At 42.0% G+C, this 23827-nt stretch overlaps 1 protein-coding gene across 2 annotated transcripts; it reads right to left on the bottom strand.

Moving 5' to 3' along the window:
* Window positions 1-790: 790 nt before the first annotated feature.
* Window positions 791-23168, bottom strand: LOC124989081 (UL16-binding protein 2-like). Of its 2 annotated transcripts, XM_047559014.1 has the most exons (8): window positions 23024-23148; window positions 21999-22079; window positions 21801-21862; window positions 21338-21650; window positions 3546-3809; window positions 3051-3326; window positions 2416-2541; window positions 791-1205 (listed from the first exon to the last, which is right to left on the bottom strand). In XM_047559014.1, the coding sequence occupies exons 4-7, from the start codon at window positions 21441-21443 to the stop codon at window positions 2444-2446; spliced, it is 744 nt and encodes a 247-aa protein (XP_047414970.1). In that variant the 5' UTR covers window positions 21444-21650; window positions 21801-21862; window positions 21999-22079; window positions 23024-23148; the 3' UTR covers window positions 791-1205; window positions 2416-2443. The 2 variants fall into 2 exon arrangements, with proteins under 2 accessions (XP_047414970.1, XP_047414969.1); XM_047559013.1 differs by having other exon boundaries at window positions 21801-22079; window positions 23062-23168.
* Window positions 23169-23827: the final 659 nt, after the last annotated feature.

Below are 23827 nucleotides of genomic sequence, written 5' to 3'. Positions count from 1 at the left end.
ACACAAGAAACTTGAGAGGACATTCCAGATCCAAAATCTACAAAGGGCAGTTCAAGGTGCAGAGATATTTGATTACCCACAACCAATATTATATCTCAGATTTCTTATTCTAGCAGTCAGACACTAAGAGCACAATTCCATAGGTAGCAAAGGACATGGCCTAACATGTTAACATAAAGTGCAGAATTAGAATACCACAAAACAGAATAAAGAGCTGGAAGTTGGGGGTGGGAGGGGTTAGCATTAGGGTTAGGGTTAGGTTTAGGGTTAGGGATAAGGAGTGTGGTAAGAATGAAGGAAAGAAGGACTGTATAGAGGGAAAAGAGGGGTGGGAGGGGTGGGGGGGAAGGGGAAAAATAATGAATCAAACATCATTGCCCTATGTAAACGTATGATTACACAAATGGTATGCCTTGACTCCATGTACAAATAGAGAAACAACATGTATACCATTTGTATACAATAAAAAAAAAAACTAGCTTAGGTTATTACTGCCAAATAATCAGTGTGAGTGCTTAATTTTTATCCTAATATTCTTTATGTTATTGATTTATCCTCTACCTATTGTAACATATATGTGAGACCTAAACCAGCATAAACTACTCATAACCAATTAACATGCAATGAGGCCACTTGATCTTTTTTTAAAATATTTATTTTTTTACTTTTTATTTTTTACAGACTGCATTTTGATTCATTGTACACAAATGGGGTACATCATTTCATTTCTATGGTTGTACACAATGTAAATTCATACCTTAAGATAATATATTTCTAGTTGTTTGCAAAAAAAAAAAAAAGAGCTGGAAGTTGAAGATGATGTTACAAGATCTTCATAGGGATAATCAGATCCTGGGGTGACCAAGGTCAAAGGTGTGAAAGGAAAGGTGAGTGTCATTGCTACAATGGACAGGAGAGAGAAAGCAGCAGTCAGGATGGTCCAACTCTACCATTAGGCTATGGGCTTATGGTGTTCCCACGAGTGAACTACACTGTCTCTTCCAAATCCCACCTAGACCTGAATAAGCAGAAGAGCTCCAGGTGGTGTGGGAAAGTCTGACTGACATCTTGGAGGCCTCTGGATTTGCAATTCAATCTTTGTTTGCTCTATGGAGGAATAGCAGGTGGTAGACTGGCAGATGACCAACCAGGAGAGTCACTTAACTGAATCACATTTCCAGAAGCTTCTTGGGAGCATCTTCAACCTTCAGAAAAGAAACAGATGTTCCTTTAACTCTGAAGAAATCTGGAGTCAGTTCTCCTGGGGGACCCCTCTCCAGTCACTCCCCATCTCAGACCCATTCTTACCTTGGGTCATGTGTTTCCCTCCACCATCACCCAAGGGTCCTGCAGCCTCCACCAACCTCCTCCCTTCTTTCCCACAGTCCAGAATCAGCCCCAGGCCTGCTGTTGGCCGTGGTGTTTCAGGACTGAAGCTGTAATGACTGGATCTGCTCCTCACCCAATAGGAGGGGCCAAGGACTGGATGTGGGGGGAGCCCTATCCAAAGAGAGGGGCCTGGAACCTGGTTCCCAAGCTTTGGGTGGGATTACAGACAGACATCTTTCTTCTCCTCTCTCAACCTCTCCTTACCTTGGAGCAGCGTAGCTCTAAAAGTGACTGGCCCTGCCCTACGCCCTCCATTTCTGTTAGGTCAGCTGCAGCATCAGACTCCAGCAGCTGCTCAGACCCACCAGTCTCTGTAGAGATTCTGCTCAAGGCAGAGGCTGCTGCGCTGGCTCAGGATCTGGAATCTTAGGAGGCTGGATTCCAGGGCCACAGCCCATGGACCATGCCTGGAGTTCCAGGAGTCCTCAGAGAGCTGGCATCCTCTGCCTTCAATCTGGACAGACTCTACTCTCAGCTTCCCCTTCAACTGCTGGAAATGAGCCTCCTGTGGCAATGTAGTCCTGAACTCCAGTCTTCCAAATTGGGTGAGGAAAGGCTTTCCCTGCTCCCTGTCCTGGGATTAGCCACAGGGCCCTCTCTTTTTGACTATGGGAATGGAGTCCCATCCTCTTGACATTGAATGGAGCTACCATGCTGCCATCACCCAGCAGTGGGTGTTTCTTTCCTGTGTTCCTGTTATCTCCACACCATGCACCACTGGGCCCCTCTCATGGAGAAATCTGGTCTGAATCAGACCTGCATGAGCTAAAACCCATTGGAATCCACAGGCCACCTTAGTATGGTCCCTCCTCTTTCCCATGGGCCCTGACAGGGAGGATTTCTTAGAACTCAGGGCTGAGCATGGCCAAGCTATTGCTACCAGAGATAGGAGGTGTGATTCTTCTGTCTCATCTCAGAATCAGAAGGACCAGTCAAGGTGCAGACTGGGACCTTGGGAATTCACTTTGCTGTTCTCTTTCCTCACCCATCTTTCCCATGCCTCTCTCCTCATTATGCCCACAGCACCTGTCAGGAAGGACTGTTGGATATGTTGTTAGATGAGGTCGATGATCCACAAGGAAAGTGCCAAGGAAATACACTTGATGGCTATAAGTTTATGAAAGACTGCTTTTGGGCTGTTGCTTGAGGATCCTGAAATGGAAACACAAGAGCGTTAGTCCTTCTTCAGCCCAAAATCTGAGGAGATGCCTACTTAGCTTCTGTTGTCCCAGCCATTCAGGCAGGCAAATATTTCCAAGACTTCTGCTATGTGGCAGCTGCTGTGGATGTCTGAGGACTGAAGGGGACAGGAGAAGGATCCTGTTTTTAAGAAGCTCATACAGCAAATGGGAACAGCCTGGGTGATAATGTAACTCATTCTTCCTGGAAGCAGAATATGAGGTGAGCCAGTGGAGAAGTGTCTCAGGAGCTGACATTTAAGTGATTTAAAAGAATTTCCCCAAAAGAGACCAATGAATGCCAAAACAAAAATATGTGCAGTATTAGGAGGTAAGAAGGGATAGATGAAAAAATATACCTATGGCTATTAATCCAGACCTGACTTATGGTGCATGGATTGTTCACACACACACTGGCACACACATACAGGTAGGAGCATCTCATGTGAAGATGCTACCACCTCTTCCCCTCCTGCCAGTTACCTGTTGGCTCCAGCTCTGTCTTCCTTTGCACCAAGAACTTCTCAAGCCAGGCTCTACAGTCACCCTTTGAGGACTTGTGCAAGAACTCGGTCACCTCCCTGTCGTTTTGCCATATTTTCTTCATCCAGTCAGACCCAGGATGAACCTCTGTCCACCTTCTGTTGTGTGAGTTAAAGTGGAGCCACATCTGTCCATTGAAGCCAATCTGCCAGGAGCTGCTGGTGCTTCCATGGGATTTAAGCTGACAAGACATCCTGCCCTCCAGGGTGTTGAGACCTGCTCCATCAGGAAGAGATCAGCCTCTATTCTTAACAATCCTTTGTCCAATCCAGCACCCCCTTCCCTGGTCTCTTTCTAATCTGGTTGTGTTCTGTTCTACAAACCAGCCCTGTCTGGGGTTTCTGGAGGGACCAAATCCATTTTTTTATGGGCATACAATCAATATCCCTAAACCCACAGTCGGCTCTCTCGTGCCCTTGGACCATTCAGACTTACCCTTGGCCATGGGATTTTCTGCTTTAATGTCAGCCAGTTTCTGTTTTAGTATATCCCTCATTTCTTTCAGCATATTGTTGTGCTCTTCCCAGGTGATTGTGACATTCACTTTTCCTCCCAGGGCTCCAAAGAATATGACCTTGTCCGTGCCACAGTCATAGGAGAGAAAATTCTTCTGATCCACATGGACGTGAACTGTACACCACTGCTGTCCAGGTGTGGGCTTGGAATTGATGGTGATGTCATAGCAAAGAGAGTGAGTGCCTGTGAAGAGAAGGAGCAAGTAAGGTTTGAGGTGGTGAGAGAAGGACCCTTCAGACACTCCCTCCCCATCCCTCTGAAGGGCTGAGTTAGCAGAGCAAAAATGACTCTTCCCATCCTTTCCCCTCCACCTGTTTAAGGTGGGCATACTCCCCTTCTTTGAGGAGGAGGGGGCCACTACCTGGCAAGCAAGCTCATGTCCAGGACATGGTCCACTTGCCCACTGCCCATTGAACAATGCCTACATCCAGCAGCGCACGACCTCGCAAGGGCAGTGCCAGGCCTGCTGTGAGGGACAGGCCTGATGGCAGAGGATGTGGAGAAGCAGCGCACTGGACCCAGGGAGGGAGGGGCACAGTGTGCAGCTGGGTCATGGTGGGCACAGTGAGGATGGGACCACAGCCGCATGCTGGAGGGTGGATAGTTATGGCTCAGAGCCTCCAGTGTGACTGTTAGGAGACGCGCTAATGTGCCAGTGGACTGCCTCCTTGTAGGGTGGAAAGTGATATCCTACCCTGAATGAAATGGAAAATCCAGAAGTTCAAAGAAAGGTGGTAGAGGAAGGAATCAAAAATATGTGCATTGGGGAGATCCAAGATGGCAAACTAGAGAGAGGCTGTATTACTTGTTTCTCCACAACTTGATTTTCAAGCAGAGGAAAATCTGTTTCTTTGTGAGGCATTCTTTGTTATTTATTGATCCCCTGCTCTTTATCCCATTTGTCCACGATGATCACCTGCCTGTCTATCAACATATCACCTACTTTCTGAGTGCAGATCACTCACTGACCGCTGCCTATCATCCACCATTTGTCCATTTGCCTGCCTCTTGCCTGCCCATCACTTGCCTTTCACCTACCCATCACCCACTGCCAAGGTCCACCTGCCAATTGTCTGCCAGGAACCTGCAGACCTCCTACAGACCAACAGCAGATTGCCTACTGCCACCTGTTGCCTGGAAGTCCATTTTCACAGAATAAACAGGTTTGGTTACATGTGGCTACTGCCATTTTGGGAAAACAGTCAGGATCTGCAGGACCCCCTGGCCTGACCAACTGTGCCCCACCTCCAGGACCCTTCAGCCCAACTAACTGCACATTGCTTCCAGGACTCCCACCCCAACCAACTGCACCCCACCTCCAGAACCCCCAGGCTCAACTGACTGTACCCCATGCAGACATGGCACCTACACCCTATGCTGCAGTTTCTCATTTGCCAATATGTTTGGAAGACAGTGTAATTATCTTGGATTATCCTGGAAGCAGAAACTGCTATCTTTAGGTGGGGCAAATCCCATCCTGAGATGCCTGCTGGAGACTGGAAACTCATTGTCAGGTACCTCTCATGCATTATGTTACTGAAGATTTGGAGGTTTATAGTATGTAATAGTTAGAGTGTAGTTTTTTTCCTCCTTTTTGAAAAAGTTTAAGTTTTTATCTCTTTACTTTCCTTGCTCTCTATTTTCTGTTTGTTTACCTGTTTCCTCAGAGTCTCTCTCTCCCTTTTCTCATGCTAACAACCAACTTCTTTTGATTCCACTTTCACTCTTCCGATGATCTAGTACTTCTATATACTCTTTTCTTATCCCATTAATAGCTACATCCTACACCTCTCCCCATCTTCTTTGTCCACCATTAGAAACTATAGACCTCATTGCAAATCTATTGGTTAAACTGTAGATAATAATCAAACTCACCCTTTGTTAATTAGGACAAAACTGTTAATGTCTTCATAGGGGTTATTTGGCTAAGGGCTGCATATTGTCTGTACTGGGTGCTGCTAATATTGATGCCCTCTTAAAGGAGAGGTTTTGGAAACCTACAGGGTCACTATAAGCCCATAGGGGAAAAACTGCAATACCCCAGATCTACTCTGCTAGAGGGGAAGATATGTGAACAACGTGAAAAAACAAGGAAGAAAGTGTTCCAAACAAACCAAGATTCTATATTAATAGACTCCAATGACAGCATGGTAGAAGAAATGTCAGAAAAGGAGTTCAGAATATAAATAATTAAAATGGTTCACGAAGCAAAGGATGAGATAAGAGCAAATGAATGATCACTCTAATACACAGTTAAAAGGGCAAGTGCAGGAAGCAAAAGATCACTTCAACAAAGAGGGATTCTGAAAAACAAACAAACAAACAAACAAACACAAATCTTTGAAATGAAGAAAACAATAAACCAAATAAAAAACTCAATGGAAAGCATCACCAATAGACTAGATTGTTTAGAAGATGGGACCTCAGACAATGAAGACAAAATATTACATCTGAAAATAAAGTTGACCAAACAGAGAAGATGGTAAGAAATCATGAACGGAACCTCCAAGAACTATGGGACATCATGAAAAGACCAAATTTAAGAATTATTGGGATTGAGGAAGGCACAGAGATACAAACCAAAGGAATGAACAACTTATTCCATGAAATAATATCAGAACATTTCCCAAATTTGAAGAATGAAATGGAAAATCAACTACAAGAGGCTTACAGAACACCAAATGTATAAAATTACAACAGATTCACACCAAGGCACATTATAAGGAAAATACCTAACATTCAAAATAAAGATAGAATTTTAAAGGCTGAGAAAGAAAAGCATCAGATTATATATATATAGGGAAATCAATATGGATATCAGCAGATTTCTCAGCCCAGACCCCAAAAGCTAGTAGGGCCTGGAACAACGTATTTCAAACTCTGAAAGAACATGGTTGCCTACCAAGAATCCTATACCCAGCAAAACTAAACTTCAGATTTGATGAAGAAATAAAATCCTTCCATGATAGACAAGTTTAAAAGAAAAGTATGTGCATCAAAGCTTAGAAAAGTGTATATGCCAGACTGGATGTAATATAAAAACCAGAAAAATGCCCACCCAATTGTGCTGTGTAAAAAAGCCTGGTAGACACTTACTTATCAAGTGTATAAGAAAATGTTCAGTACCTGAAACCAGAACCAAAATTAGTAGAAAGAAAGAAATAACAAGATCAGAGCAGAGCATAAATGAATGAAGACTGAAAAAGAGCAAAAAAGATGAATGAAATAAGGAGCTGGTTGTTTCAAGAGATAAATACAAGTGATAAGTTCTTCACTAGTCTAACTAGGCAAAGGAGAGAGAATACTCAAATTCAGGGAAGAGAAGAAAGACATTGCAACTTACACCTCAGAAATACAAAGGGTCATTAGAGATTATTATGAATAAAGGTATCCATGTTTACTATTATTAACAAAAAATTGGCAACCTAAAAAGAATGGACAAATTACTGAACACATATGTACTTACCAAAGTTGAATCATGAAAAAAATAAAAAAGCTGATCAAACCAATAAGAAGTAACAAGATTGAATCAGTAGTAAGAGCCTCCTATCAAAGAAAATCCCAGGACTAGAGAGCTTTAGTGCTGAGCTCCATCAAACATTGAAAGAACACCTTCCAGTTCTCCTGAAGTTATTCCCCAAAATAGAAGAAAAACAAATTCTTCCAAATACATTTGATAAGGCCAGCATTACCATGATACACAAACCTGACAAGAACACACAGAGAAAGTGATCTACAGTTAGTATTTTTGATGAATAAAGATGCAAAATTTCTGAACAAAATATTAGCAGACTGAATCCAACTGCACACTAAAAAGATTATTCATCACGATCAAGTGGAATTCATCTCAGGGATGCAAGAATGGTTCGACACTAGCTAATCAATAAATGAAACACCTCACATTAACATACTGAAGGGCAAAAACCATACAAAAGATGTAGAAAAGGCATTTGATAAAATTGACATCTCTTCATGATAAAAATGCCAAAACAACTAGGTAGAGAAGGAATATATCTCACCACAATGACGGACATATGAAGGAAGCCATCAGGTAGCATCATATCAAGTGGGTAAACACTGAAAGTTTTATCTCTCAAATTTGAGAAAAAGAAGGATGCCCACTTTTATCACTTTTAAAGAATGGAATTCTGGCAGTTCTAGCTACAGCAGTCAGGCAGGAGAAAAAAATAAAGGACACTCAAACTGGAAAAAAAAAAAAAAAAAAGAAATAAAATTCTCACTTCAGATGAGCTGACCTTACCTATGAAAACTCTGAAGACTTCACCAAAGAATTAGTGGTAACACATAAAGTGATCAAAGTTGCAGAATACAAAAAATAAAATTATTAGAGTTGTTAAATACCAATAGCAAATCATCTGAAATAGAAATCAAGAAAACAGTATAATTTTCAATAACCACAAAAAAATATGATAACTTGCAATGAATTTAAACCAAGAGGTAAAAGATCTCTACAATGAAAACTATAAAGCACTGAGGAAAAAAAAATAAAAACCACATACACACACCCACCCACACACACAAATAGAAAGATAACCACATTATGGTTTGGAAGAATCAATATTGTTCAAACGTCTACTCTACCCAAGGAGATCAGCAGCTTCAATAAAATGTGTATCAAAACACCAAGGGAATTCTTCATAGAACTAGAGAAGAAAATTCTAAAATTTCTATGAAGCCACAAAGTTCCTGAAGAGTCAAAGCCAACTTGCATGAAAAGAACAAAGCAAAAGGAATTACTTTACCTGACTTTAAAATACATGACAAAGCTGGAGTAATCAAAATAGCATGGTGCTGGCTTAAAAAAACAGAAGCACAGACCAATGGAACAGAATAGAGAGCATTGAGTTAGACCCTCACACCTACAGCAACCTATTGAATATGCAGTAGAACAAGAAGAGTGTTTTCTACACATGGTGTTGGGGAAACAGGGGAGAGCATCCACACACAAAAGAATGGAACTAGACAGACCCTGTGGCTCTTCACTTACAAAAATCAACTCAAGTTGTACTCCATGTGTGTACGATGAATTGAAAAGTAATCTTCTCTTGTGTATAACTAAATAGAACAAATAAGAACAATCAGCTGAAAGTGGATGAAATGGGCGAAGGGTGTAGCTCAGGAGTAAAATGCTTGCTTGCCATGTAGGAGACACTGGGATCAACCCCCAGCAATGGAAAAAACAAACATACAAACTAAAAAAATTTGAAGACTTAAATGTCTTCAAACCTGAAACTATGAAGCTACTACAAGAAAACATAGTGAAAATGTGTCAGACATTGGAATGGGAAAAGATTTTTTTGGAAAAGTGCCCAAAGCACAGAAAACAAAAGCAAAAACAGACAAAGAGGATGAAATCAAACTAAAAAATCCTCTGCACAAGAAAGGCAACAATATTGAGAGTGGAGAGACACCATACAGAATGTCAGAAAACGTTTGCATGCTGTGCGTCAGATAACAGGTTAACATCCAGGATATATAAGGAACTCAAATAACTTAATATCTAGAAAATAAGAAGCCTGATTAAAAAATGAGAAATATCTGAAAAGACATTTCTCAAAAGAGACAACCAAATGGCCCTCAGGCATGCAAAAATAGTCAGTATCACCAATCATCTTTGAAATGAGGGAGACTTAGAAGGGTTAAGCAGCCAGGGCAAGATGGTGAGTGAGGAGGTTGTGGATAGGGCCAGAACAAAGGAGCATAAAGAGGGTCTTCTGATGAGGTCAACCTCTTGCTTGATATAAGTGCAATTCTACTGTCATGTATAACCAATTAGAACAAATTTTTTAAATTTTGAGAAAAGGGTTGGGGATGTGACTCAATAGTCAGGTGTCTCTGGATTCAATCCATAGTACCAACACACAAACAAAGAAACAAAAAATTTAACACCTCCCCCCCCAAAAAAATCCCAGATCCTGTGTATCCCTGTCATTATCTAGATTTGGCAAAATTTCTGTTGTTAGTTTACTGAACAGGTTTTTTAACATGTACTGAGCACCTATTACGTGTCTATAGTTCTTCCAAAGTCGAAGGCAAAGAAAATGTTCCCTTTCCTTAAAATGCACATCAACTCAGTGTGGGAGTCAGAGAGACTACATTCTGCCCACATCTGGTGGCCTTCCTCTGTTGCCAGAGCTTTTAGGACACAGAAGTTCATATCATCTGGGAGAGTGTGAGGAGACATGATAGCAGATGACATTACACCTAGCTCCGAAGTCATATTACTACTTGACTGGGTGGAAAAATAATGTAAACAGAGAGATGAGTAGGAGCCAGAGCCATTGTGCACAGTGGTGTGGGGACAGCAAGCAGGCCAAGACAGTGGCCATGGGCTCTGTGGGTCACCTTAGTGAGGAAGAGGATCTAGAGGTTCCATGGGGAAAGGGAAGATAAAGGACGGTTTCATGGGGACACATAGAGACTCCTAGTAACAGCTCTTTCTGCAATTCACTGTCTGAAAAAGAAAGGAAAACCAAAGTGGAAGAGACAGGGATAGAAGTTAAAAATGTTTGTACACACTTGGTTTTGTAAATTTTACTTTAGGACTGGGACATTATTTTATATAAATCAAACATTTATATAAAATATGATAATATTTTATATAATTAAAAAACAAAATGAAATTTTACAAAAAGTTATCCCTGAAAAGCAAAAGCAAAATGAACCTGTATGTATACTAATTTCATCAGAGAGTAGGTCCTAGGTAAATGTCCCTAGTCATAATTCAGCTACATTTTCTATTTTTCGAGAAAGATCCCTTCATAGAAGGATGATATTAATATGTCTATGTGTACCCTCTTTTCCACCCATTGATTTTCTTTCTTTTTGAAAATATGTTTTATTTGTTCTAATTAGTTATACAGACAGTAGAATGCATTTTGACACAACATACATAAATGGAGTATAACTTCTCATTTGTCTAGTTGTACATGATGTAGAGTTATGCAGGTCATGTAATCATATACACATAGTGTAATAATGTCCAGTTCATTCTACTACCACTCCTCTCCCGGTGCCCCCTCCCATCCCTTTACTCCCCTCTCTGTAGACCAAAATAGCTCTATTCTCTCCCATCCCCTTATTGTGAAGTAGCATCCACATATCACAGAAAATATTTGGCCTTTGGTTTTTTGGGATTGGCTTATTTCACTTAGTATAATAATCTCTAGTTCCATCCATTTACAGGCAAATACCATAATTTCATTCTTCTTTAAGGTTGAGTAATATTCCCTTGTGTATTTATACTACAATTTCTTTATCCATTTATCTGTCGAAGGGCACCTAGATTGGTTCCATAGTTTAGCTATTGTGAATTGAGCTGCTATAATCATTGATGTGGCTGCCTCACACCTGTCCCAACACTGAGCAACATCCCTAGCCCTATATTAAATTCTCATCACTGTCACTGTGGGATTGTCCTGTTGACAATCTCAGTCTAATTGTTTGTAACATGCACTAACATTAGGGATGGTTTATGATTAATTCATACTACTGTGAATTTTCGAGTTTACTTTTTCTATAAGGGAATAAGCAAGCATGGAATAGATTATGAACATGTTGTTTTCCTTAATAAAATATTGATGCATATGTACAAATGCTTACCTTTAAAAGAAGTAGAAGACTATATATACTTGGATACAGGCTATAGACGTAATTTTTTATCTTGAAGATATTCTTAGACCAACCCATATAGATTCACTATTCTTCTTAACTACTTGACATTCAATGGTTGCAGTAACCATACTTGTATTAACATCAGTGTGTTTTTTATACATTTTTTTTCTACAAAAATTTGTAGTGTAAATTCACAGAATTGTTGTGAGAATGTATATAATTTATCATTTCACTCAATTACAACTTTAGACAAATACATTTAATAAAGGCCAATATTTAGCAAAATGTTGTAAAACCCACTGGTAGTAGGAATAAAAATTGGTCTTTTCTGAAGGACAATGTGACAATATTTTTCAAGCACCTAAAATAACAAAGTATAAAAACATATGTTCAAATTTGTTTGTCAGTGCTTAAAATTTCCTAGGAGAATAACAAATGTTCCAATAAAAGTTCAAATCTTGAGTATAAGGTGGAAGTGGATATAGGAAGGGTTGGGAATTTACAGTGTGTTAGCTTCCCATCACTTTAACAAATGTCTGAGAACATCAACTTATTAAAAGAAAAGGTTTATTTTGGCTGACAGTTTTGGAGTTTCTCATTCATGAATAATTGGCCCCGAGCCTTTGGGTCTGTGGTGAGGCAGCATGGGGAGAGCATGTGTCAAGCCCAAACCACAAACTAATGTCAAGGAAGCAAAGAGAACATGAGCAAGAGGTGAGGGTCCCACAGTTCTTTTCAAGGGCACATTCCCAGTAACTTAAAGACCTCCCATCAGGCCCCACCTCTTAAAGGTACCACTACCGTGAGGACTAAGCCTTAACCTGGACCTTTAGGGGATATTCAAAATCTAAACTATAGCACACAGAGAACCTTTTAAGATGTTTTGATCATAAAATATGTGAATATATTAAGATGAAGTATAAAAAATTGAAAGATTTTGATCTAAGAATTATGTTGCTATGTATTAATTTTGGGAAAATAATCAGAGATGATAAATGTTTAACTACAGGGATTATTTATCATAGAATTGTCATAAAATAATGTTGCACCTACGACATAGGAAATTATACTATTATTAAAAGTATTAGTTTTGAGATTTTATTGGCATGAGTAAATATAATATTCACTGGAAAAATTAAGGCACAGAATATACATAGCATGGTGATATTTTTATGGTGAAGTATGCTTCTTCTATACTTACTTTATATAGCGTTTTTATCATGAAGAGATGTTGAATTTTATCAAAGACTTTTCCTGTATGTTTTCCTGTAAGTGTTGAGATGCTCATGTGATTTTTATCCTTGATTCTGTGTTTGTGGTATATTTACTGATTAACCTATGTTGAACCAATCTTGTATCTCTGGAATAAAACTAACTTGATCATGGTGTGTGAGTTTTAACATGATGGTGAATTCAATTTACAACTATTTCATTTTGCATCTATGTTCACCAAGGATAGTGGTTCATAGTTTTCTTTTTTAATATATCCTTACCATGTTTTAGTAACAGGCTAATATTGGCTTCCAAGAATGAGTGTGGAAGCATTCCTTCCTTTCTATTTTATGGAATGGTTTAAGGAGCACTGGTATTTGTCTTTAAAATCTGATAGAACTCATTTGCAAATCCTTCTAATCCTGGGATTTTCTTTGTTGGGAGAATTTTTGTTCCTGCTTCAACCTCATTGTCTTGTTACTGTTATTGATCCATTTAAAAAAATATATATATATATTTATTTCAGTTTTGGTAGGTCACAGGTGTCTGGAAATTTGCCCATTTCTTCTCGATTTTCCAATTTATTGTTACATAATTATTCAAAATATTCCTTAATTACCTGCTGCAGAAGACATGTTTGGGTAACCCTAAGATGGCGGCTGGTGTTGAGCCAAGAGGTGGCGCATAGTGTTAACACAGCATGATCTACTTTTGCCTAATTAGTTAATGTCTCCTTTGTGCTAGTGGTCAACAGATATTCCTCATTCTTTCTTGATTGGTACCGAGGGGCGTGCCTCAATTGTGCTAATCCTAAGCTGATTGGCTGCCTTAGGTATGTAAGACACACCTATAGGAAGCACCACGGGATAACGGCTAAGCACGGCTAAGCAGCACCTCTGAATGAGGGCAGAACGCAGGTTGCAGATTGCAGAATGGAGAAGTAAAGCCACACCTCTAGATAGCAGAGTGAAGGATGCAGGATGCAGGATGCACCTTTTAGACGAAGCAGCAGAACTAAGAAAATATAAATCTCTGAAAGTGTAGTCTCTCTCTCTTAAGCAAAGTCTCTCTTTCTCTCTTAGGCAAAGCCTCTCTCTCTCCTCTCAAAGCCTTTCTTCCTCTATAAGCTAGGGAACAAGCAAACAAGCAAGAAAGCAGCACACTAAAGAGAAAGATAATAGAAGTAACTCAGTTTCCAGTCCACCTCTGATAAATACCTGTGCAATTGTTGCTGCAGGCGGTAACAAATTGCCGTGGGCGGCGACAATCTGCTGGATTTCAGTAGTACCTGTTGTAATATCCACTTTACCATTTCTAATTTTATTCTCTTGCATCTTCTCTTTCTTTTGGTTAGTTTGGCTAAGAGTTTGTCAATTTTGCTTATCTTTTCAAAACACTAATTCTTAACTGATCCTCTGTATTGTTCTTTTTGTCTCTGTTTCAGTAATTTCTGCTCTTATTATTATGACTTCAATCCTTCTACTGATTTGGGGGCTAATTTGTTTTTCTATGGCCTTGAGATGATGCACCATTAGGTTACTTTCTTTTCTTTTTCTTTTTTCTTTTTTTGGACCAGGGATTGAACTCAGGGGCACTCAAATCACTGAACCACATCCCCACTCCTAGTTTGTATTTGATTTAGAGACAAGGTCTCCCTGAATTGCTAAGCACCTCATCTTCCTGAGGCTGGCTTTGAACTTGTGATGCTCCTGCATCAGTCTTCCGAGCTGATGGGATCATAGGCATGCAACCACCGTGCCTGGCTTGGGTTCGGATTTTAAATAATATCTTGATATCTTGAGTGATTGACAGCTCACTCAAAAGTGTATCATTCACCATCTGAGAGTTCAATGTTGCCAAAATACATGTTGAAGAAAAGACAGCCTTTTTAACAAATGGTGCAGGGAACACTGGATATTCATATGTAGAAGAATGAAATTGGATCCCTATCTCTCATCCTGCACAGAAGTCAAATCAAAATGGATCAAAGACTTAGAAATTAGACCAGAAACCTTGCAAATGGTAGAAGAAAACATGGGGTCCACACTTCAGCATATAGTAACCTTCTTAAGGAGACACTCAAGGCTCAAAAAACAAATCCAAGAATGAGTAAGTGGGATGCCATCTAATTAAAAAGTTTCTGTACAGTCAGGGAAACAGGAGCATGAAGAGAGTCGGCACAGTGGGGGAAAATCTTTGCTAGCTGTTCCTCTGCAGGGGATTAACATCCAGAATACATAAAGAACTCAAAAAACTTATCACCAGAACCCACATAACCCAGTCAATATATGGGCAGAAGAACTACACAGACATTTCTCTCAAAAAGAAACACAAATGGTCAACGAATATATGAAAAAATGTTCAACATCTCTATCATCAGAGAAATAGATCAGAGAAATGCAAATCAAAACTACCAGTAAGATTTCATCTCATTCCACACAGAAGGACAATTATCAAGAACACAAATGATGATAATAAATGCCAGTGGGGATCTGGAGGGAGAGGTACATTCATATATTGTTGGTGGGACAGCAGATCAGTACTACTACTCTGAAAAGTGTACAGACATTCCTCAAAGAACTAGAAATGGAACCTCCATCCAACTCAGTTATCCCACTCCTTGATCTTTATTCAAAAGAACTAAAATCAGCATACTATAGTGATACAACCACTCTAATGTTTACAGCTGCACAATTCACAATAGCTAAATTATGAAATCAGCCCAGATGCCCATCAGGAGATGAATGAAATCAAGAAAATGCAGTCTTTAGACACAATATATACTGAAGTTTTACTCAGTCATAAAGTATAATGAAATTATGGCAATTGTTGGTAAATGGATGAAAATGGAGAATATCCTACTACGTGAAATAAGTCAGACTCAGAGTCAAAGGTTGAATATTTTCCCTCATATGTGGAAACTAGAGAGAAGTAAGGCAAAGAAGGTGGTGAGAAGGATGGGCTATCATAAAGACCTAAGGTGGATCAGTGGAGAAGATGGGGGAGGGAAGATGGACAGGAAAGGGAGGAAAAGCAGAATGGAGTTAACAGATCACGTTGTGTCCATATATAAACATACCACAGGAAACTTCCCCTTCATATGAGTGTGGAATGCATCAATCAAGGATGGATAAATGGATGAGTGAGGGGAGGTTCAGTGGAGGGGGAATGGGGAGGAATGGGGTGGGGAGTCGGGGAGAACAGGGCCTGAAATGGAGTGGGTCAGATCCCATGCATGTGTGATTGTGTGGGGATGAATCCAGCTACCTTCTGTAACTATAATGCTCTAATGCCAATAAAAAAGAAAGGATTTTGAAATTAGCAGAGATATAAGTTTAACCCACTTTAAACATTGTACAATGTACACATGTATCAAAACTTCACAAGGCACCACTTAATATGTATATTTTTATGTTTTTAAGTATCAGTTAACAACATAAAATAAAAAGTCTGCTCACAAGGGCACCAGCATTGTCTAGAAGGTCACTGGTGATGATTGCTAAAGGCTGGGGTCTATGGTGGAAGTTAGGGTTTCAGAACCAGGTCCCAGAAGTAAAGGGAAGAAAACTACTGATACCATAGACCCCAAATGGAGGCGATGAACTGGCAGAGGAAAAGTGTGTGCAGCGATGCATACAGTTAAAAAGGAGGAAGCCTGCCAGGGGCCTGATCCTCAGGAGCTAAGCCTGGGGCTGAGAGATCACAGGGAACCTCATGGCAAAGCCCCTGGGCAGGCAATCCAGATTCTGCCTGATACCAAGCAAAGCAAAGCCCAAGGATGGATGATCAGGAGGCTGAAAGCTGACGCCCATCAAAAGTCCGGCTGTTTGCTCAGTTTCCAGACCTCAGCCCTGTCTCAGTCTGAACACATTCCTAGGAGGAGAGGACAAGTTCCTATCAGGAAGGACCCTACAACCCAGGAACCAGTTCAGTGTCCCCTTCCAGCCTGCCCCACAGGACCATCTGCCCATTCACTTGGGTCTCTGTGCGTGGAGAAGCAGAAAACAGGCATTCATTCACCCTGGAGACAGTGTGAGCTGACCTCATGTCCAGGCATCTGAAGCAACACCATGTCCCCTGATACTGACAAGGTTCATGTGGGGCCAGGAATGCGTGGACGTATCCCAGGTCCTGCTCATAGGGGTCATTTCAAATTCCCTGAATTTGTAATAGAAATGAACAATCAAGGACTTGGTGAGTCCCTTGTGGAGTCAGCGCTACCCTAGTAGGGAAGGCCAAGTGCAGTCTGCTGACAGTCTTCCCCATTCCCCAGACAGTGTTTAAAGTACTATCTCATCCTGGAGAACGCACGGAGATTTGTGCCAGTCTAAAACCTTGAAGGATGCACATGGGCCAACTCTAACTTCTCCTGTGTTCTTCCCTGCCTGGGCCCTGGAATTTTCTGTAAAGGGTTTACTATTATATATTTCAGGCTTTGCAGTCTTTGTTACAACAGTCGACTCTGCTCTTAAAGCACAAAAGCAGCCATACTAATCTACATTCCTAACAACTGTGTATATATTTACCCCCCTTGCCCCTGCACATCCTCATGTAAAATGCTTGCAGTGTTTCATTATAATTACACATAATAATAGGATGTATGCCATACTCATACATGCACATACCACAATCTGATAGATTTTGTTACCCAGTACTTCCTCATCTCCAACCTTCATTCCTATCTCTCAATCCCCTTACTTTACACTATCGTTTTCCCTTTCCCTTTATTTTCATGAGATGCACCCTTTATTTATTTATTTTTTTATTATAAACAAATGGGATACATGTTGTTTCTGTTTGTACATGGAGTAAAGGCATATCATTTGTATAATCATAAATTTACATAGGGTAATGATGTTTGATTCATTCTGTTATTTTTTCCCTTCCCTCCACCCCTCCCACCCCTCTTTTCCCTCTATACAGTCCTTCCTTCCTCCATTCTTGCCCCCCTCCCTAACCCTAACTCTAACCCTAACACTAACCCCTCCCACCCCCCATTATGTGTCATCATCCACTTATTAGCGATATCATTCTTCCTTTGGTTTTTTGAGATTGGCTTATCTCACTTAGCATGATATTCTCCAATTTCATCCATTTGCCTGCAAATGCCATAATTTTATCATTCTTTATGACTGAGTAATATTCCATTGTATATATATGCCACAGTTTCTTCATCCATTCATCAATTGAAGGGCATCTAGGTTGGTTCCACAATCTGGCTATTGTGAATTGAGCAGCTATGAAATTGATGTGGCTATATCTCTGTAGTATGCTGATTGTAAGTCCTTTGGGTATAGGTCAAGGAGTGGGATAGCTGGGTCAAATGGTGGTTCCATTCCAAGTTTTCTAAGGAGTCTCCATACTGCTTTCCAGAGTGGCTGCACTAATTTGCAGCCCCACCAGCAAGGTATGAGTGTACCTTTCTCCCCTCATCCTCGCCAACACCTGTTGTTGCTTGTATTCTTGATAATCGCCATTCTAATTGGGGTGAGATGGAATCTTAGGGTGGTTTTGATTTGCATTTCTCTTATTACTAGAGATGTTGAACATTTTTCCATATGTTTGTTAATTGCTTGTAGGTCTTCTTCTGTGAAGTGTCTGTTCATTTCCTTAGCCCATTTGTTGATTGGGTTATTTGTATTCTGCACCCTTTATTTTAAAATTCTTTTTCTGAAGCCATAATTGGGGACAAGCAATTAGTGTAGAAATACGGGATCAGTCAAATTGAGGAAATGAAGTCCATGAAAACCATCTGCCTCTGGAAGTCTGGAAGTTGAAGACTATCCCTGGGAGAGTGAACTTTTTACATCTCATCTGAAAAACCAACCCTAGTCACTTAGGCAGGAAGGAGAGATAAGGCGAGAAAGAACTGGAGATTTTCTTATAAATTGGTTCATCAGTCAGCTTGCAAGTATCCTTCTCCGTTATTGGTCCCCTGTTAGCCTGCAGAATTCAACTGCTTGAGGATAGCTTCCCCGCTATCTTTTCTCATGCTTTCTCTTTCCTCCTCACTTTCCTTCTCTCTCCACCTCACTTTTCACACTCTGTCTTGCGTGTGCCCTTTCTCTTTTCCTCTCATTTTCTCTCTTACCCTGCAGGGAGACACTGTCTGCTTACTAAACCCTCTTATGTCAATTCTCGTGTCTGGCGTGGTTTTCTTACATTTTCCTTTTTCCTTCTGTAGCTATGAGGGAGAAAACATTCAGCCTTTTACTTTTGGAGTCTGGCTTATTTCACTTACCATGATGTTCTCTAGTTCTATCCATTTAGTAGCAAATAATGTAATTTCATTCTTATTTACAACTGAATTAAACACCACTGTGTAAATATAGTACATTTTATTTTTCCATTCAATATTGATGAGAACCTAGTCTGGTTCCATAACTTAACTTTTGTGAATTGTGCTACTATAAACATATGCACATATCATTATAGTATCCTGATTTTAGTTCTTTTGGAGAAATACCAAGGAGTGGAATATCTGGGTCACATGGCAGTTGAATTCCTAGTCTTTTGAGGAATCTCCATATTGATTTCCAAAGTGATTATGTCAATTTGCACCCCAACGAGCAATGTGTGAAAATACCTTTTCCCCCACATCTTCATCACCAGTTATTGGTATTCTTGATGATTGTCATTGTAACTGGGGTGATATGAAATCTCAAAGTAGTTTTGATTTGCACTTTCTGATTGCAAAGGCTGTTGAGCTTTTCTTTTTATATACTGTTGGCCATTTGTGTTTTTTCTTTTGAGAATCGTCTGTTTAGTTCTTCTGCCCATTTGTTGAATGGATTATTTGTCTTTTGTTTTGCGATGACTTTTTGGAGTTCTTTACATATTCTGGATTTTAATCCCTTGTCACAGGAACAGCTGGCCAAGATTTTAAATTCATTCTTGGTTTTATTTTTTGAGCTTTGCGGGTCTTGTTAAGGAATTCGAAGCCTGCACGGAGATGCTGGAGTGCTGACCCTATGTTTTCTTCTAGGAGTTGCAAGGTTTTGGTTTAATTCCTAAGTCTTTGTTCCATTTTGATTTGACTTTTGTGTGGGGTGAGAGACAGGGATCTAGTTTCATTATTCTACATATGATTATCTGTTCTTTCCAGCACCATTTGTTACAAAGGTTATCTTTTCTATATCCTATATTTCTGCCACCTTTGTCAAAGATCAGCTGACTGTATATATGTGGATTCGTTTCTGAGTTTTCTATTCAGTTCCATTGGTCTTCATATCTTTCCCCCAAATACCATGGAGTAGTTTTTCCCCTTCTATATCTCTAGTATAATTGGAGATCAGGAGCTGCCACGGGCCTCCACCATCGCTCTTCTTACTCAGGATTGCTTTGGCTATTCTGGCTCTTTTATTCTTTCAGGTGAATTTTACAACTGTTTTTTTTCCTGTAGTATTGTGAGGAATGTCATTAATATTTCCATGGGAATTGCATCAAATTTGTACATCACTTTTTATAAAATGTCATTTTGACAATAATAATTCTGCCAATGCATCTTCTAAGGTCTTCCTTGAACCCAGGGTCTGTTGTATGTGGCCATACCACTGAGCTACATCCCTGGTCCTATTGTGTATAATTATAATGCACCAATTAAAAGAGAAGAAAAAATATTTTTTAAGAAATTTCTTTTTTTTTTTTTTTGCATTTGCCTCTTTTTACCAAAAATACAGACATATTTCAGAGTACTTTATAATTCTGTATTATAAGGATTTACTAATATATAGTAAATCCTACTGATTGAAATAGGGATATTTGAAATGTAAATGTTGGCATCAGATCTGCTATTATTTTCCCTCCCCCACACCATTTTACAACCCAATTTGTCAGTCTGTGAACATCCCAGTCAGCTATAGGTCCACTTGTCAGCTTGCGAATTTTCTCCGCAGTCATTGGTCCACTCATCAGCCTGTGAACATTTTCAGCAGTCATTGGTCCAGATTGTCAGACTGTGAACATTCTCATCAGTCATTGGTCAGTTATTAGCCTGCTAACGACTTAAGAATAACTCCCCTCTCATTTTCTCTCTCTCTCCCTGCAGGGAGACACTCTGCCTATTTGCTTAATAAAATCTCTTGCTGTGAGTTTTCCCATCTGAAGTGGTTCTGGGTACTTTCAATAATAAAATTCTCTTGATGATATTTAAAATTTAATTTCATTACTTATTTTTATTGGTGCATTATAGGTGTCTGCAATGGTCGCATTTGTGGTTACAGATTCATGCACGCACATTTAGCAATAGACTTTGGGCACTATAATTCCCCAGAACTTCCTCTTTCCTCTCCTCCCTCCCCCTGGTCTCTTTACTGATCTCCCTTCCATATTTAGGAAACATCTCCATCCACCTTTCTTTTCCTTTAAAAGAAAATTCTAAAGAGTAGGTATCACAGAAACTTGGAAGCGACTGGACCTGCCACTGTGACTCAGGACAGCCTGTGACAGAGGATCTGTCCGAGGCTGAGGAGCCACGAGGAGTTCATGGCCATTCCTAACTGGAAACGCACAAGGCAGCCTGGTGTCCAGAAGCAAATGCCGCCGCAGCGGGGACACGCACACCCTTCCCCAGTGGCTCTTCCAAGCTCAGGGGTCCGGGAAGGGAGAGGCTCTGGCGCCCCCTCTGAGGACGGAGGGGCCTGGGGACCGTCAGCAAGCCGCCTCGCTCTCCTGCCATCGCGCTCCCTCCCATCCTCCTGCCCTCACTTTCCCTCTCTTTCCGGCTCCCGGGATCCCTCGGAGGAGCCCAGGGAAAGTCTGGGCTTTAAACCTGCCGCCAGGCCTGGACCAGGGGAGCCGCAGGGAAAGTCTGGGGACTGAGGAGAGGACAGAGGTGTCGCCGTAAGTTCCATCCCGCAACTCACCGAAAGTTCCATCCCGCGACAAACCGGCCGGCGCCGCGCAAAGAAAGAGAGGCGGGAGCTGAGCCAGGACCGCGAGAACCAGCGCAGCGCCCACCGCAGATGCCATGGGTCCTGAGCTCCGGAGCCCGGGAGGCCGGGCGGCTGGTAGAGACTTTAAAGTTCGATTCGCTCCCGGGAGCGTCCTCAGCCTGCTGATTGGTACCTGCCTGGTCCTGCCGCACGTCCCTGCAGGACGTTCCACCGCCTGGGCTCAGTCCAGACCTGCCAGGTGGTTTTCCCCGAGGCTGCCACGGCCGCGGTGTCTTCGCACAACCTGGGCGGGATCAGTGCGGAGTGCAGGACCTCGCCTGGGTCCCAGGTCCTTGGACAGCGCGGAGCAGGACCCTTCCCCAGAGGCTCCCGCAGCCTCCTCGCCGGCAGCTCCCGCCCTCCCCCGCACTCTCCCCGGCACCCCGGCTCTTACCGCAGAAGACGAACCCGACGCAGAGGATACAGTAGGCGCCTCCAGCCGGGGAAGCTGGCGACCTAAGTCCGAGAGTAAGAAAAATCTCCTTTTTACCACCAGCAGCCTCCCCACTGACTGGTCCCCAAGACGCGCCGCGTCCGCTGCCTGCTCCACGTTCCTGAGCTTCTTAATCATTCCGGTGTTCGTCTTCCTCACCTCCTCCTCGTTCCTGCCTCCTCTGCGGACGCCTTGGGCCTGGGTGTTCAACCATCTGCAGTCCCACCTGCAGACTCCTCCCTGTCATTCAGAAAGGACCAAGAAGTTCGGGCCCCCAATAAAGTCCCGTCTGAAATCAATGTGGTTGAAGCCAGTTGTTAACTAGCCTTCCATCCAACATGGTTTTTAGTAGCTTCTGTGCCCCCTGGAGCCTGAAACCTTCAGGGAAACCTCTGAAAGCAAAAGCAACTTCTCTTTTAGGAAAAGTTCGGGCAGTCAGACAGGAAGTGCTCACTCTGCTGTTCCCTTAAGGCTTGCAGAGAGAAACTTTTTCCATTTCCTTTTCTTTGGAGGCACTGAGAATTAAATTCAGGGGCTCTCTACCAGTCAGCTACATCCCCTGATCCTTAAAAAATTTTTTTTGAGACAGGCTGTCACTAAATCATTCAGTCGGGTTTGGAATTTGCGATCCTCATACAGTAACCTCCCAGGAGCTGGGATCACAGGCAGGTGTTGCTGCACCTGACTAAGATTAACATCTTAAAGTTTCCTTTGGTCACTTTCATTGTTATCTGGAGATCCAATCATTTGAACATCCATCCAACCACCAGGTAAGCACCTTTTAAGTAACTTCAAATACACACTTCAGGCCAGTGTGTGGATGAGTGAAATGGTCACGTGAGTTTGAGAAGACTCTGGCTTCCTGATGAGCGGCTCCTGCTCTGCCCCCTCTTACCCTGCCATTCAGAGGTTCAGACACAGGAACTGCACACAGGGCCCTATGTCATGGCCTGGGCCGCAGGCCTGTGGGCGTCAGAGAAGGGGGAGCTAATTCCTAATTAGGAAAGCCCTGCTGAGTCATCCACTTGTCTAAGTGCAGGGCAGTTGCATAGTCTCTTCATTCACCTCTTTCATCCCACATGACAGAGTGAAAATTGATACAGGAAAATGCTTAAAAAAGGAAGTGCAGCACTCCCCAGTCAAAATGTCATGCCCTCTATTTCTAAGTACGGTCTACAACTCACACTCTTTCAGTCAACTCTGGAGCTGATTCCATCCCCACCTGGGATCTGGTTTGAGTCTGGCTGCCAGGAGCCTCCATCAGCAAGGGGCAGGAGTGCCCGGATGTGCTCCCCATCTCCTCTCCTGGCCATCCTTCCTAGGTCTCTACTGCAGCCCTCTGTTCCTTCTGTTTCCAGATTACTGCCTGGTTCACCCAGACTGGTGAGTTACGGGTGCCAAGCCCTTCCCAGCTGCCTCCCCTAGAGATGACTCAAGCTCCTGTGCCCAGCCCTGTGCATGGGAGTGCCCTGGTACTGACAGAGCACCTGGAGCCACCAAGCCCTGTTCCTCCCAAGTCTGTGTACTGCCCAGCCTTGTGTTTCTGTTGTTCTGTGGCCCAACTTCCACATGGCCCTGTTGGGTAGAGATGTTGGTAAATCAGGCCAGAGTCTTCTCTGCTCTTCATACCTAAGGAATTGGGTTTGCAGGTGTCCTGTGCCCCTGTCCTGAAGCAGCAGCAGGCTCTGCACTTGGTTCAGCAGCCCTCCACTTTCTACAGCCTGAGGACCATGACATTTATAGTCAATACCTATCCTCCCCACCGACGGCTGTGCAGGGTAGGATGTCTTGTCCATGCGACCATTTAATGGGGAGAAGGCTCAGTGGATGGGGTCAGAGTGGGATTCAGGTCCTCTCCCCAGTCCTCATCCCAGGTTGGTCTCCTCAGCAGCCAGAAGCCGCTGGCCCTTACTTACTCTCAATTCTGCCCATGTCCTGCTGGCCTCATGCTGACCAGGACAGGGTTGCAGCTAGGGGACACTCTGAGG

This window comes from Sciurus carolinensis, chromosome 7, assembly GCF_902686445.1.
Source record: "Sciurus carolinensis chromosome 7, mSciCar1.2, whole genome shotgun sequence".
Lineage (NCBI taxonomy): Eukaryota > Metazoa > Chordata > Mammalia > Rodentia > Sciuridae > Sciurus > Sciurus carolinensis.
The sequence above is the reverse complement of the archived record's forward strand: the minus strand, read 5'-3'. Positions and strand labels throughout refer to the sequence as shown.